Source organism: Scyliorhinus torazame, chromosome 30, assembly GCF_047496885.1.
Source record: "Scyliorhinus torazame isolate Kashiwa2021f chromosome 30, sScyTor2.1, whole genome shotgun sequence".
NCBI lineage: Eukaryota > Metazoa > Chordata > Chondrichthyes > Carcharhiniformes > Scyliorhinidae > Scyliorhinus > Scyliorhinus torazame.
Genome location: NC_092736.1, coordinates 32,315,181 through 32,332,399, shown reverse-complemented (window position 1 = coordinate 32,332,399; position 17,219 = coordinate 32,315,181). Strand labels below are relative to the sequence as shown.

The following is a 17,219-nucleotide window of genomic DNA, read 5'->3' as shown; positions in this document are numbered from 1 at the left end:
TGCTCTGCAATTTCATCTCTTGCTTCCCATAGAATCCTTGGAAATATCCCGTCAGGCCCAGGGGACTTGTCTATCCTCAAGTTTTTCAAAATGCCCAACATATCTTCATTCCTAACAAGTATCTCCTCGAGCTTACCAATCTGTTTCACACTGTCTTCTGCAACAATATGGCCCCGCTCATTCATAAATACTGAAGAAAAGTACTCGTTCAAGATCTCTCCTATCTCTTCAGACTCAATACACAATCTCCCGCTACTGTCCTTGATCGGACCTACCCTTGCTCTAGTCATTCTCATATTTCTCACGTTTGTGTAAAAGGCCTTGGGGTTTTCCTTGATCCGACCCGCCAAAGATTTTTCATGCCCTTTCTTAGCTCTCCTAATCCCTTTCTTCAGTTCCCTCCTGGCTATCTTGTATCCCTCCAGTACCCTGTCTGAACCTTGTTTCCTCAGCCTTACATAAGTCTCCTTCTTCCTCTTAAAAAGACATTCAACCTCTCTTGTCAACCATGGTTCCCTCACTCGACCATCTCTTCCCTGCCTGACAGGGACATACATATCAAGGACACATAGTATCTGTTCCTTGAACAAGTTCCACATTTCACTTGTGTCCTTCCCTGACAGCCTATGTTACCAACTTATGCACTTCAGTTCTTGTCTGACAGCATCGTATCTACCCTTCCCCCAATTGTAAACCTTGTCCTGTTGCACGCACCTATCCCTCTGCATTACTAAAGTGAAAGTCACAGAATTGTGGTCACTATCTCCAAAATGCTCCCCCCACTAACAAATCTATTACTTGCCCTGGTTCATTACCAAGTACCAAATCCAATATGGCCTCCCCTCTGGTCGGACAATCTACATACTGTGTTAGAAAAGCTTCCTGGACACACTGCACAAACACCACCCCATCCAAACTATTTGATCTAAAGAGTTTCCACTCAATATTTGGGAAGTTGAAGTCACCCATGACTACTACCCTATGACTTCTGCACCTTTCCAAAATCTGTTTCTCAATCTGTTCCTCCACATCTCTGCTACTATTGGGGGGCCTATAGAAAACTCCCAACAAGGTGACTGCTCCTTTCCTATTTCTGACTTTAACCCATACTACCTCAGTAGGCAGATCCTCCTCGAACTGCCTTTTTGCAGCTGTTATACTATCTCTAATTAACAATGCAAACCCCCCCCCCTCTTTTACCACCCTCCCGAATCTTATTGAAACATCTATAACTAGGGACCTCCAACAACCACTTCTGCCGCTCTTCTATCCAAGTTTCCGTGATGGCCACCACATCGTAGTCCCAAGTACCGATCCATGCCTTAAGTTCACCCACCTTATTCTTGATGCTTCTTGCGTTGAAGTATACACACTTCAACCCATCTCCGTGCCTGCAAGTACTCTCCTTTGTCAGTGTTCCCTTCCCCACTGCCTCACTACATGCTTTGACGTCCTGAACATCAGCTACCTTAGTTGCTGGACTACAAATCCGGTTCCCATTCCCCTGCCAAATTAGTTTAAACCCTCCTGAAGAGTACTAGAAAACCTCCCTCCCAGGATATTGGTGCCCGTCTGGTTCGGATGCAACCCGTCCTGCTTGTACAGGTCCTACCTTCCCCAGAATGTGCTCCAATTATCCAAATACGTGAAGCCCTCCCTCATACACCATTCCTGCAGCCACGTGTTCAGCTGCACTCTCTCCCTATTCCTAGCCTTGCTATCAGGTGGCACCGGCAACAAACCAGAGATGACAACTCTGTCTGTCCTGGCTTTTAACTTCCTGCCTAACTCCCGAAACTCGTTTATTACATCCACACCCCTTTTCCTACCTATGTCGTTGGTACCAATGTGCACCATGACTTCTAGCTGCTCCCCCTCCCCCTTAAGGATCCTGAAGACACGATCCGAGACACCCCTGGCCCGATCATCCGGGAGGCAACATACCTTCCGGGAGTCTCGCTCGCGACCACAGAATCTCCTATCCATTCCCCTAACCATTGAGTCTCCTATCACTAATGCTTTTCTATTCTCCCCCCTTCCCTTCTGAGCCCCAGAGCCAGACTCAGTGCCAGAGACCTGGCCACTAGGGCCTTCCCCCGGTAGGTCATCCCCCCCAACAGTATCCAAAACGATATACTGGTTTTGAAGGGGAACGGCCACGAGGGATCCCTGCACTGTCTGCCTGTTTTTTTTCCCCCCCTGACTGTAACCCAGCTATTCTTGTCCTGTACCTTGGGTGTGGTTACCTCCCTGTAACTCTTCTCAATCACCCCCTCTGCCTCCCGGATGATCTGAAGTTCATCCAGCTCCAGCTCCAGTTCCCTAACACGGTCTCTGAGGAGCTGGAGTTAGGTGCACTTCCGACAGGTGTAGTCAGCGGGGACACCGGTGGCATCCCTCACCACCCACATCCTACAGGAGGAGCATGCAACTGGCCTAGCCTCCATCCCCTCTTACCTTACAGAATATTGCTGCCCTGTGGACCAATTGGAACTCCGCCCTCAGACTCTGCCCCAGTCAGCTGCACTCTCTGTAAACTCCCGGCTCCCTTCAGACTCTTTGACGATATGTAGGAAATGAAATGAAAGGAGCACTTTACTCCCTCCTCACCTAACTCCCTCAGTCACCAAACTCTCACACAAATACACCCAAATTCAGCACTCAGTGCAAACAAAGTCTGCACTGTAGCTGGCTCACCGTTATACTGTGACTCTAGCCTCTGAAAACTGGCCTAATCCAATTAACTAACTAACAAGCTCCAGCTGCAAGTATCTACAAGTAGAACCTTTGTTTAAAGCTGATTGAAAATTCACCTTCTTCTAAACCAAACAGCAACTTTTAAGTTAATTAACTAAATAAAAGAAAGACTAGACCTTAGATAAAAATGAACCCTCATACTCCCTCAGTCACCAAACTCTGACTATAGCACTCAAATGCACCAAATTCAGCACTCAGTGCAAACAAAGTCTGCACTGTAGCTGGCTCACTTTTAACAGCCTTCCATCCGGAGAATGACCCATCCATTCCTCGTCTCTGCTTTCTGCCTGTTAGCCAATTTGTGACTTTTCAGTCTGCAGGAACCATTTCAGTAGCTCGTCTTGTCCAGGGGACTAATCAACCATCAATCCAGTCAACGTTTCAACTATTACCTCTTCACCACAATAATTGTCTTTCACTGCCTCAATCTCACAAGTCCATTAGATGCCAAGTATTGCTGGGAGATTTTCTGTATCTTCTTCTGTGAAGTCATTGTTCAGTTGTTGCACTATTTTCCTGCACTTCTCTATAGAGTCTCCTCACTCCACCTTGTCCTTCTTTCTCTCTCTTATTGAATCTTTTTGTACACGGGTTGAGTCCAGCTCACTTCGAGGTATCCTTCGAATAGGTTTTAAATGCATTTTCGAATCAGCGTGTTTTGTGAATGAGGGGAGTACCCCGATTGGCTTGCCTCCATTTCTATTTTAGTGCAGTTACTGCACATGCTCAGTCTTTTCCAAATACAAATTGCTGCTTCACGATTGGCCACTTCTCTTCCCCAACCTTCCCGTTCGCCGTTTCCCTCTGCCGACCCTTCTGAATGTCGTCCTTTCCCTCCGTTCCACTCCCTCTCCCTTCCTCCTGCTCACCATCTCCCTCCTCCCATCTTCCCATCTGTCGCTTCCATCCCACAACTGTCCCAGACACAGGGTCCTCTCCCTGCCTCCCAGACACCGCACACTCCCTGCCTCCCAGACACAGGGTCCTCTTCCTGCCTCCCAAACACAGGGTCCTCTCCCTGCCTCCCAGAAACAGGGTCCTCTTCCTACCTCCCAAACACAGGGTCCTCTCCCTGCCTCCCAAACACAGGGTCCTCTCCCTGCCTCCCAGACACAGGGTCCTCTTCCTGCCTCCCAAACACAGGGTCCTCTCCCTGCCTCCCAGACACAGGGTCCTCTCACTGTCTCCCAGACACAGGGCCCTCTCACTGTCTCCCAGACACAGGGCCCTCTCCCTGCCTCCCAGACACAGGGCCCTCTGCCTGCCTCCCAGACACAGGGCCCTCTGCCTGCCTCCCAGACACAGGGCCCTCTGCCTGCCCCCCAGGCACAGGGCCCTCTACCTGCCTCCCAGACACAGGGTCCTCTCCCTGCCTCCCAGACACAGGGCCCTCTCCCTGCCTCCCAGGCACAGGGCCCTCTCCCTGCCTCCCAGACACAGGGTCCTCTCCCTGCCTCCCAGACACAGGGCCCTCTCCCTGCCTCCCAGACACAGGGTCCTCTCCCTGCCTCCCAGACACAGGGCCCTCTCCCTGCCTCCCAGACACAGGGCCCTCTCCCTGCCTCCCAGACACAGGGTCCTCTCCCTGCCTCCCAGACACAGGGCCCTCTCCCTGCCTCCCAGACACAGGGTCCTCTCCCTGCCTCCCAGACACAGGGCCCTCTCCCTGCCTCCCAGACACAGGGTCCTCTCCCTGCCTCCCAGACACAGGGTCCTCTCCCTGCCTCCCAGACACAGGGTCCTCTCCCTGCCTCCCAGGCACAGGGTCCTCTCCCTGCCTCCCAGGCACAGGGTCCTCTCCCTGCCTCCCAGGCACAGGGTCCTCTCCCTGCCTCCCAGAGACAGGGTCCTCTCCCTGCCTCCCAGGCACAGTGTCCTCTCCCTGCCTCCCAGAGACAGGGCCCTCTCCCTGTCTCCCAGGCACAGGGCCCTCTCCCTGTCTCCCAGGCACAGGGTCCTCTCCCTGCCTCCCAGGCACAGGGTCCTCTCCCTGCCTCCCAGGCACAGGGTCCTCTCCCTGTCTCCCAGGCATAGGGCCCTCTCCCTGTCTCCCAGACACAGGGTCCTCTCCCTGCCTCCCAGACACAGGGCCCTCTCCCTGCCTCCCAGGCACAGGGTCCTCTCCCTGCCTCCCAGGCACAGGTCCCTCTCCCTGTCTCCCAGACACAGGGCCCTCTCCCTGCCTCCCAGACACAGGGCCCTCTCACTGTCTCCCAGACACAGGGCCCATCCCTGCCTCCCAGACACAGGGCCCTCTGCCTGCCCCCCAGGCACAGGGCCCTCTCCCTGCCTCCCTGACACAGGGCCCTCTCCCTGCCTCCCAGACACAGGGCCCTCTCCCTGCCTCCCAGAAACAGGGCCCTCTGCCTGCCTCCCAGAGACAGGGCCCTCTCCCTGCCTCCCAGACACAAGGCCCTCTCCCTGCCTCCCAGACACCGCCCACTCCCTGCCTCCCAGAGACAGGGCCCTCTCCCTGCCTCCCAGACACCGCCCACTCCCTGTCTCCCAGGCACAGGGCCCTCTCCCTGCCTCCCAGACACAGGGTCCTTTCTCTCTCCCTCCCACCTGCTGCTTTCCTTTGCTTCCTCTCACTCTTTGTTTCACTCCCACAATTCTTGTGCTCCCTCCTGACTCACCTGAGCATTCTCCAACCCTCCGTCTCCTGCTCGCTGGTCACTTCCCTCTCCTGACACCCATCTGCTTTCCGCTTTCCTCCCTCTCCCAAGCTTTGTTGTGAGTGGGGCCTCAGTGTAAGGGCAACGGGAGGGAGGGAGGGTGTAACACGGATAGCTGGAAGCGGTGAGTGGGATGATCAGGAAGGGCAGTGGGCAGGAGTGTCAGGGGAGGGAAGCGGTGAGCGAGAGGACAGAAATGTCACCTTCCCTAATTACAGGATTATTTCTGGGAAACTGATTTTCATTGAGCATGTTTTTATTTAGTACATCATTTTTTTGGGAACATATTAGGTTGCCAAACATGAGACAGAAAATCTTGATTTTTCCTCCATCTTTCTCAATCCTTGAATCTCATTGATTAAGAGACTGTTAATCCCATCATCAACGAGATTCCAAGTGCCCCACTGCACTCTGCAGAGTTATCAGTTCACACTGCCAGCAAGTTACAGCGTAAAACATTTAGAGCTAAAGGGTTCAGATCCAAGTCTAAAAGATTAGCGTGCGTTGTGAGTGAGGTAGTCGTCAGGATCAGGCCGAATACATTGGAGCGAGCATCAGCCAATCAAACAGTGACTCCTCAGATACTGAAACAGTCTATGTCCATATGCAGCAGGGCCTGGACAATATTCAGGGCTGTGGTGATAAGTGGCAAACACCATTTTCGAGCCACACAAATGCCAGAGAATGACCATCTCCATCAAGAGAAAATCAGACCATCAACCCTTGACGTTCCAAACATGTGCAGGTTAGGTGGATTGGCTATGCTAAATTGCCCTTAGTGTTGGGTGAGGTTACTGGGATCTGGGAATAGGGTGGAGGTGTGGGCTTGGGTAGGGTGCTCTTTCCAAGAGCCGGTGCAGACTCGATGGGCCGAATGGCCTCCTTCTGCACTGTAAATTCTATGATTCGCTAGATTACCATCACTGAATCTCCCACCATCAACATCCTGTAGCTTTTGGGTCCCTCCCGAACAGCACTGTGGGTGTACCTACACCACAGGGACTGCAGCAGTTCAAGAAGGCAGCTCACCACCACCTTCTCAAGGGGCAATTGGGGATGGGTAATAAATGCTGGCCTGGCCAGCGATACCCACATACATTTAAAAAAGCCATTGACCGGAAGCTGAACTCCACCAGCCAGTTAAATACTGCGGCAATTCTGAGGCTGGGAATTCTGTGGGTAGAGACCCAGCTCCAGATTGCCCAAAGCCCGTTCCCCATCTACAAGGCACAAGTCAGGAGTGTGATGGAATACTCACCACTCACCTGGATGAGCGCAGCTCCAACAATACTCAAGAGGCTCGACACCATCCAGGACAAAGCAGCCCCACTAAATTGGCACCCCGTCCACAACCTTAAACATTTAGTCTCTCCACCATCAGTGTACAGCGGTAGCAGTATGTACCATGTACAACCCACTTAGGCCCCTTTGACCGCATCCAACTTCACACACAAATTTCCACCAACAAACAGTGCCACCTGTAAACCCTTTATATATCAGTGACTTCTATTGGATAATAGACATCAAATTAGTTTTAACTGGAAGGTCTGTTAACCCATTCCTAACACAGCCGCCACCCAGCTGGAAACAAATCTGTTCCATTAAAATTCCGCCCACACGGTCAGCGGCCTAACCGCATTAGCTTATCCTTCACGCGAATTAGGAACCGCCGCCTCGAATCACGCACAAACCCCGAAGTTAAAAACTCCACTCAAGCTTCCAAAATGAAGAGTTAAGTTTTAGTGTCTGCTGCGAATCGCGGGGCAACTTTGTCCTGTCACCTGTAATCAGTGGAAACCTTTTCTCAGCAGCTCATTTTTCATTTCAACCCATAACTGTCAGAGGGAAGAATTCATTGGCTCCTGTGAGCACTCACTGTAGCCCCCCCCCCTCTCTTGCAAGGTTACACCATAATACACAGATGTTCCCCCGAGACCGATGGACTGGGTTTGTATAAATAGCATTTTCACATCGCGACAGGCTTCATGTCTTTCACCTCTGGCTCCGCCAGGTTTGTGCGGCAGGAGAGGGTGAAAGTTGTCCAGCGATTCCAGGGGGGCTGCACCATTGGAGACATTAATCTGAGCTCTGAAAATGGCACACGACAACACAAGCAGCTGGGTCAACCTTTGAACGATCAAGACTTCTCCTAGCTCAGGAAAATAATAATCTGGTGGAAGTTCTCCCCCTCCTTGAGGAGATATATCAACGTGTGACTCCAGCTATCCCTTTCCCCAGGTGCCTGGGTTGGGAGGGGGGGGGGGGGGTGACTGAGGGCAGCTCCGTGCATTTTACATTGGCCAGGGTATTGGACAAGGAAAAGGAATCATGGTGGGGAGAAGGGAGAGGACAACCATTTTGTATATAGCACACACTATCGCAGTAGGAATGTGGGTAATAGAAATGGCCCAGTGGTTAGCACTGCTGCCTCACAGCGGCAGGGACCCAGGTTAGGTTCCGGCCTTGGGTGGCCGTCTATGTGGAGGTTGCACGTTCTCCCAGTGTCTGCGTCTGCACGGGTTTCCTCCGGTTTCCTCGCACAGTCCAAAGATCTGCAGGTTACATGGATTGGCCATGCTAAATTGCCCCTTAGTGTCCAAAGATGTGCAGGTTAGGTGGGGTTACAGGGATAGGGCAGGGGAGTGGATGTAGGTAGGGTACTCTTTCAGAGGGTTGGTGCAGACTCAATGGGCTGAATAGCCTCCTTCTGCACCGTAAGAATTCTATGGAGACTGTTATGGGCCAGGGTTTAGAGAACCCCAAAGGGTATGAGTTCACCTGACCCACAACTTTTAATAGATTGTGGTATGGGGAGCACACGGCCCACTCTACAGGTGTGGTACAGCAGAAATGGAAAAGTATTTTTTAAAGCAAAACAATGTTTATTCCATGAACTCGAGTTAACATTTTTAAAACAAACAGTGAACATCTTAGCGACCATCAATTCAAATATAACCCCCAAAGAATACAACACTAAGTAATCCTAAACTGTCCTTTTAACATCCATAAGACTTAACAAAAAACGTTAAACAAAAGCACATCAGGTTAAAGTCACGACTGAGAGCAGTTATTAGATTTAAATCACCAAAGGATCGAGTTACAGTCTTTAAATTACAGAGAGAGACTTTAATACACCTTCTGGCTGTGACTGCAGCTATCCAGCTCTGAAAACGAAACTAAAACACAAGCTGCAGCAAACAGCCTAAAACAAAAGTAAAAAGCTGACAGACAGCCCAGCTTCACCCATACTCTGACAGCACTGATAAACACTCATTTCGTAAAGGTACATTTCTTAAACACCCATTTCCTAAAGGTTCTCTCACATGACAAGACCTCCTGTTCTTATTCTCATTGAAGCATACCAGATTCTGTAGGGTTCAGTACATTCTTCAGCGTTGGACACTACCGTTAACACTCTCTCTGTCTTGTGCCCTATGACATATTTGTCAAATCTCTCTGATCTCCCCCTGCCCTGGATTTGTATTTTGCTCCATCTCCTTCAACAAAATAAAACCCATCACAACTTTCCCGCTCCAGCTCTGAAGAAGAGTCAGACGGACTGGAAACATTAACTCTGTTCCTCTCTCCGGAAATGCTGCCAGACCTGCTGAGCTTTTCCAGTGTAAAGCGAATGTTGGGTTCTCCCCTGGTTAAATCCCAGGCGAACCCACAGTTGAATATCAAGGAATATCAGAACTGCTCCGTGGGTCTTCATCAATCCGACCCAGTGACGTTTTTCTGACTGAAAGGACTGTGATAATACGTGACTCTGCCTCAATATGATTCCTCATCCAGGAAGAGTAAGACATGTTTACGCTTTACCTAATGATTTGAAGATATCTGGACCAGCATACTTCCCGTCAAAATAAACCGTATTATTCTGTGGGTCGAAGGCTCGACACATTCGGACAAATACAACTTCTAAAGAACCTGTGAATCAGGAGAAAAAGTCAGAAATTCAGAATTTGTATCGGTAACTGTTAATCATTACTCTGTGTTACCATAAACTAGAGAAGACTTGAATAAGGATCTTTTCACCGCTCACATAGCGCAGGATTAGCAGTGGTGGGTTCAATTCCACAACCGGCTTGACGTTTCAGCTGATCAGCAATGTTTGTGAATTCCCTATTCTTCACTCTGATATGAGATAATTGACAATGAAAGAGAGAAAAGGCAACAGTGAAATAGACTCTGTACTACACCAAGGTGGCTACACTGGCTATAAAAGATCTGCAGGGAATAACTCCCCTCCTCCTACCCCATCACACCAAACTCCAACCCAATTAAAACTCACCGAACTCCGACTCAAACTCACTCACTAAACTCCGGTCAAATCTAACCCACCAAACTCGGACCCAATCTAACCCACCAAACTCGGACCCAATCTAACTCACCAAACTCCTACTGAAATCACTCACTAAACTCAGGCCAAATCTAACTCACCAAACTCCGACTCAAATCACTCACTAAACTCCAGCCAAATCTAACTCACCAAACTCCGACCCAATCTAACCCACCAAACTCGGACCCAATCTAATTCACCAAACCCCGACCCAATCTAACTTACCAAACCCCGACCCAATCTAAGCCGGCAAAATCCAACCCAATCTATCTCACCAAACTCCCAACCCAATCTAACTCACCAAACTCCGACCAAACCTAACGCACCAAACTCTGACAATATCTAACTCACCAAGATCCCAATGCAATCCAACCAACCAAACTCCGACCCAACCTAACCCACCAAACTCCTGCTGCAATCTAACTCACCAAACTCCTACCCAATCTAACTCACCAAACTCCCGATGCAATCTAACTCACCAAACTCCGACCCAATTTAAACGCACCAAACTCCGCCCCAATCTAACTCACCAAACTCCAACCCAATTTAATTCATCAAACTCCGACCAAATCTAACTCACCAAACTCCCGATGCAATCTAACTCACCAAACTCCTACCCAATCTAACTCACCAAACTCCCGATGCAATCTAACTCACCAAACTCCGACCCAATTTAAACGCACCAAACTCCGCCCTAATCTAACTCACCAAACTCCAACCCAATTTAATTCATCAAACTCCGACCAAATCTAACTCACCAAACTCCCGATGCAATCTAACTCACCAAACTCCGACCAAATCTAACACACCAAGCTCCCAATGCAATCTAACCAACCAAACTCCGACCCAACCTAACCCACCAAACTCCGACCAAATCTAACTAACCAAACTCCAACCAAACCTAACAAACCAAACTCCGACCCAAACAAACTCACCAAACTCTTGACACAATCTAACTCACCAAACTCCGACACAATCTAACTCACCAAACTCCGACACAATCTAACTCACCAAACTCCGACACAATCTAACTCACCAAACTCCGACCAAATCTAACCCACCAAACTCCGACCCAATCTAACTCACCAAACTCCGACCCAATCTAACCCACCGAACTCCAACCCAACCTAAGTCACCAAACGCCGACCCAATCGAACTCACCAAACTCCGACACAATCTAACCCACCAAACTCCGCCCAATCTAACTCACCAAACTCCGCCCAATCTAACTCACCAAACTCCGACCAATCTAACTCACCAAACACCCGACCCAATATAACTCACCAACCTCCGACCCAATCTAACTCGGCAAACTCTGACCCAATCTAACCCGCCAAAGCCCGACCCATTCTAATTCATCAAACTCAGACCCAATTCATCCCACCAAACCCCGACTCAATCGAACTCACCAAACTCCGACCCAATCGAACTCATCAAACTCCGACCCAAGCTAACTCACCAAACTCTGACCCAATCGATTTCACCAAACTCTGACCCAATCTAACTCAAGAAACTTCGACCTAATTGAACTCATCAAACTCCGACCCAAGCTAACTCACCAAACTCGGACCCAAGCTAACTCACCAAACTCTGACCCACTCTAACTCACCAAACTCCGAACCAATCTAACTCAACAATCTCCGACCCAATCTAACTCACCAAACTCCGACCCAATCTAACTCACCATACTCGAGATGCAATCTAACTCACCAAACTCCCAACCCAACCTAACTCACCAAACTCTGACCAACTCCTACTCACCAAACTCGGACCCACTCTAACTCACCAAACTCCGACCCAATCTAACTGACCAAACTCCGACCCAATCTAACTCACCAAACACCCGACCCAATATAACTCACAAAACTCCGATCAAATCTAACGCACCAAACTCCAACGAAATCTAATTCACCAAACTCCCAATGCAATCTAACTCACCAAACTCCGACCCAATCTAACTCATCAAACTCCGACCCAATCTAACTCACCAAACTCCGACCCAATCTAACTCACCAAACTCCGACCCAATCTAACTCACCAAACTCCGACCAAATCTAACTCACCAAACTCCAACCCAATCTAACTCATCAAACTCCGCCCCAATCTAACTAACCAAACCCCTGCTGCAATCTATCTCACCAAACTCCCAACCCAATCTAACTCACCAAACTCCGACCAAATCTAACGCACCAAACTCCGACGAAATCTAACTCACCAAGCTCCCAATGCAATCGAACCAACCAAACTCCGACCCAACCTAACCCACCAAACTCCTGCTGCAATCTAACTCACCAAACTCCTACCCAATCTAACTCACCAAACTCCCGATGCAATCTAACTCACCAAACTCCGACCCAATTTAAACGCACCAAACTCCGCCCCAATCTAACTCACCAAACCCCAACCCAATTTAATTCATCAAACTCCGACCAAATCTAACTCACCAAACTCACGATGCAATTTAACTCACCAAACTCCGACCAAATCTAACGCACCAAACTCCGACCATATCTAACGCACCAAACTCCGACCATATCTAACTCACCAAACTCCGACCAAATCTAACGCACCAAACTCCGACCATATCTAACTCACCAAGCTCCCAATGCAATCTAACCAACCAAACTCCGACCCAACCTAACCCACCAAATTCCGACCAAATCTAACTAACCAAACTCCAAACAAACCTAACAAACCAAACTCCAACCCAAACAAACTCACCAAACTCCGACACAATCTAACTCACCAAACTCCGACCCAATCTATTGCACCAAACTCCGACCCAATCTAACTCACCAAACTCCGACCAAATCTAACCCACCAAACTACGACCCAATTTAACTCACAAAACTCCGATCAAATCTAACGCACCAAACTCCAACGAAATCTAATTCACCAAACTCCCAATGCAATCTAACTCACCAAACTCCGACCCAATCTAACTCACCAAACTCCGCCCCAATCTAAGCCAGCAAAATCCAACCCAATCTAACTCACCAAACTCCGACCAAATCTAACGCACCAAACTCCGACGATATCTAACTCACCAAGCTCCCAATGCAATCTAACCAACCAAACTCCGACCCAACCTAACCCACCAAACTCCTGCTGCAATCTAACTCACCAAACTCCTACCCAATCTAACTCACCAAACTCCGACCCAATCTAACTCACCAAACTCCCGATGCAATCTAACTCACCAAACTCCGACCCAATTTAAACGCACCAAACTCCGCCCCAATCTAACTCACCAAACTCCGCCCCAATCTAACTCACCAAACTCCAACCCAATTTAATTCATCAAACTCCGACCAAATCTAACTCACCAAACTCCCGATGCAATTTAACTCACCAAACTCCGACCAAATCTAACGCACCAAACTCCGACCATATCTAAGTCACCAAGCTCCCAATGCAATCTAACCAACCAAACTCGGACCCAACCTAACCCACCAAACTCCGACCAAACCAAACTCCGACCCAAACAAACTCACCAAACTCCGACCCAATCTAACGCACCAAACTCCGACCCAATCTAACGCACCAAACTCCAACCCAATCTAACTCGCCAAACACTGCCCAAATCTAACTCACCAAACTCCAACCCAATCTAACTCACCAAACTCCGACCAAATCTAACCCACCAAACTACGACCCAATTTAACTCACAAAACTCCGATCAAATCTAACGCACCAAACTCCAACGAAATCTAATTCACCAAACTCCCAATGCAATCTAACTCACCAAACTCCGACCCAATCTAACTCACCAAACTCCGCCCCAATCTAAGCCAGCAAAATCCAACACAATCTAACTCACCAAACTCCGACCTAATCAAACTCACCAAACTCCGACCCAATCTAACTCACCAAACTCCTGCTGCAATCTATCTCACCAAACTCCCAACCCAATCTAACTCACCAAACTCCGACCAAATCTAACCCACCAAACTCCGACGATATCTAACTCACCAAGCTCCCAATGTAATCTAACCAACCAAACTCCGACCCAACCTAACCCACCAAACTCCTGCTGCAATCTAACTCACCAAACTCCCACCCAATCTAACTCACCAAACTCCCGATGCAATCTAACTCACCAAACTCCGACCCAATTTAAACGCACCAAACTCCGCCCCAATCTAACTCACCAAACTCCAACCCAATTTAATTCATCAAACTCCGACCAAATCTAACTCACCAAACTCCCAATGCAATCTAACCAACCAAACTCCGACCCAACCTAACCCACCAAACTCCGACCAAACCTAACAAACCAAACTCCGACCCAATCTAACGCACCAAACTCCGACCCAATCTAACGCACCAAACTCCGACCCAATCTAACGCACCAAACTCCGACCCAATCTAACGCGCCAAACACTGCCCAAATCTAACTCACCAAACTCCCGCTGCAATCGAATTCACCATACTCCGACCCAATCTAACCCACCAAACTACGACCCAAACTAACTCACCAAACTCCGACCCAATCTAACTCACCAAACTCTCACCAACTCTAACCCACCGAACTCCAACCCAACCGAAGTCACCAAACTCCGACCCAATCGAACTCACCAAACTCCGACCCAATCTAACTCACCAAACTCCGCCCAATCTAACTCACCAAACTCCGACCCAATCTAACTCACCAAACTCCGCCCAATCTAACTCACCAAACTCCGCCCAATCTAACTCACCAAACTCCGACCAATCTAACTCACCAAACACCCGACCCAATATAACTCACCAACCTCCGACCCAATCTAACTCGGCAAACTCTGACCCAATCTAACCCGCCAAAGCCCGACCCATTCTAATTCATCAAACTCCGACCCAATTCATCCCACCAAACCCCGACTCAATCGAACTCACCAAACTCCGACCCAATCGAACTCATCAAACTCCGACCCAATCGAACTCATCAAACTCCGACACAAGCTAACTCAACAAACTCGAACCCAATCTAACTCACCAAACTCTGACCCAATCTAACTCACCAAACTCCGACCCAATCTAACTCAAGAAACTTCGACCTAATTGAACTCATCAAACTCCGACCCAAGCTCACTCACCAAACCCGGACCCAATCTAACTCACCAAACTCTGACCCAATCTAACTCACCAAACTCCGACCAAATCTAACTCACTGTACTCGAGATGCAATCTAACTCACCAAACTCCCAACCCAACCTAACTCACCAAACTCTGACCAACTCCTACTCACCAAACTCCGACCCAATCTAACTCACCAAACTCCGACCAAATCTAACCCACCAAACTACGACCCAATTTAACTCACAAAACTCCGATCAAATCTAACATACCAAACTCCAACGTAATCTAATTCACCAAACTCCCAATGCAATCTAACTCACCAAACTCCGACCAAATCTAACTCACCAAACTCCGACCCAATCTAACTCGCCAAACACTGCCCAAATCTAACGCACCAAACTCCGACCAAATATAACTCACCAACCTCCGACCCAATCTAACTCGGCAAACTCTGACCCAATCTAACTAACCAAAGCCCGACCCAATCTAACTCACCAAACTCCGACCCAATCTAACTCAACAAACTCCGACCCAATCGAACTCATCAAACTCCGACCCAAGCTAACTCACCAAACTCGGACCGAATCTAACTCACCAATCTCCGACCCAATCTAACTATCCAAACTCCGACCCAATCTAACTCGGCAAACTCTGATCCAATCTAACCAGCCAAACCGCGACCCATTCTAACACATCAAACGCTAACCCAATTTATCCCACCAAACTCCTGACAAAATCTAACTCACCAAACTCCGCCCCAATCTAACTCACCAAACTCCCGACACAATCTAACTCACCAAAGCCCGACCCAATCTAAACTCACCAAACTCCGACCAAATCTAACCCACCAAACTCCGACCAAATCTAACCCACCAAACTCCGACCCAATCTAAACTCACCAAACTCCGACCAAATCTAATCCACCAAACTCCGACCAAATCTAACCCAACAAACTCCGAGAAAATCTAACACACCAAACTCCGACCCAATCTAACTCACCAAACTCCGATCAAATTGAACTCACCAAACTCCGACCCAATCTAACTGACCAAACTCTGACCAAATCTAACGTACGAAACGCCGACCAAATCTGACGTACCAAACTCCAACAAAATCTAATTCACCAAACACCCAATGCAATCTAACTCACCAAACGCCAACCAAATCTAACGCACCAAACTGCGACCAAATCTAATTCACCAAACACCCAATGCAATCTAACTCACCAAACTCAGACCAAATCTAACGCACCAAAATCCTACGAAATCTAATTCAGCAAATTCCCAATGCCAAGTAACTCACCAAACTCCGACCAAATTTAACGTACCAAACTACGACCAAATCTAATTCACCAAAACTCCAATGCAATCTAACTCACCAAACTCCGACCAAATCCAAATCACCATACTCCGATCCAATCTAACTCACCAAACTCCGACGCAATCTAACCCACCAAACGCCGACCCAATCTAACTCACCAAACTCCGACCCAATCTAACTCACCAAACTCCGACCCAATCTAACTCACCAAACTCCGACCCAATCTAACTCACCAAACTCCGACCCAATCTAACTCACCCAACTCCGAACCAATCTAACTCGCCAAACACTGCCCAAATCTAACTCACCAAACTCCGACACAATCTAACTCACCCAACTCCGAACCAATCTAACTCGCCAAACACTGCCCAAATCTAACTCACCAAACTCCGACACAATCTAACTCACCCAACTCCGAACCAATCTAACTCGCCAAACACTGCCCAAATCTAACGCACCAAACTCCGACCCATTCGAACTCAGCAAACTCCCGTTGCAATCTAACTCACCATACTCCGACCCAATCTAACTCAACATACCCCGACCCAATCTAACTCAACATACTCCGACCCAATCTAACTCACCAAACTCCCGACCGAATATAACTCACCAACCTCCGACCCAATCTAACTCACCAAACACCCGACCCAATATAACTCACCAACCTCCGACCCAATCTAACTCGGCAAACTCTGACCCAATCTAATGCGCCAAACCCCGACCCAATCTAACGCGCCAAACCCCGACCCATTCTAACTCATCAAACTCTGACATAATTTATCCTACCAAACCCCGACTCAATCAAACTCACCAAACTCCGACCCATTCGAACTCATCAAACTCCGACCCAATCTATCTCACCAAACTCCGACCCAATCTAACCCACCAAACTCCGACCCAATCTAACTCACCAAATTTCGACCCAATCTAACTCACCAAACACCCGACCCAATATAACTCACCAACCTCCATCCCAATCTAACTCGGCAAACTCCGACCCAATCTAACTCACCAAACCCGGACCCAATCTAACTCACCAAACTCCGACCCAATATAACTCACCAAAC

At 48.7% G+C, this 17,219-nt stretch overlaps 2 protein-coding genes across 2 annotated transcripts in view; one reads left to right on the top strand and one right to left on the bottom strand.

The window, feature by feature from the left end:
• Positions 1-17,219, top strand: part of anxa2b (annexin A2b) — a 316,940-nt gene that overhangs the window by 168,431 nt on the left and 131,290 nt on the right. The gene's annotated exons all lie outside the window — the stretch shown is intronic.
• Positions 1-17,219, bottom strand: part of LOC140404486 (nuclear receptor ROR-alpha A-like) — a 113,367-nt gene that overhangs the window by 29,766 nt on the left and 66,382 nt on the right. The window contains exon 6 of the mRNA XM_072493095.1: positions 9,255-9,362. Within this exon, the coding sequence (XP_072349196.1) occupies positions 9,255-9,362 (108 nt within the window). The remainder of the gene's footprint in view (positions 1-9,254; positions 9,363-17,219) is intronic.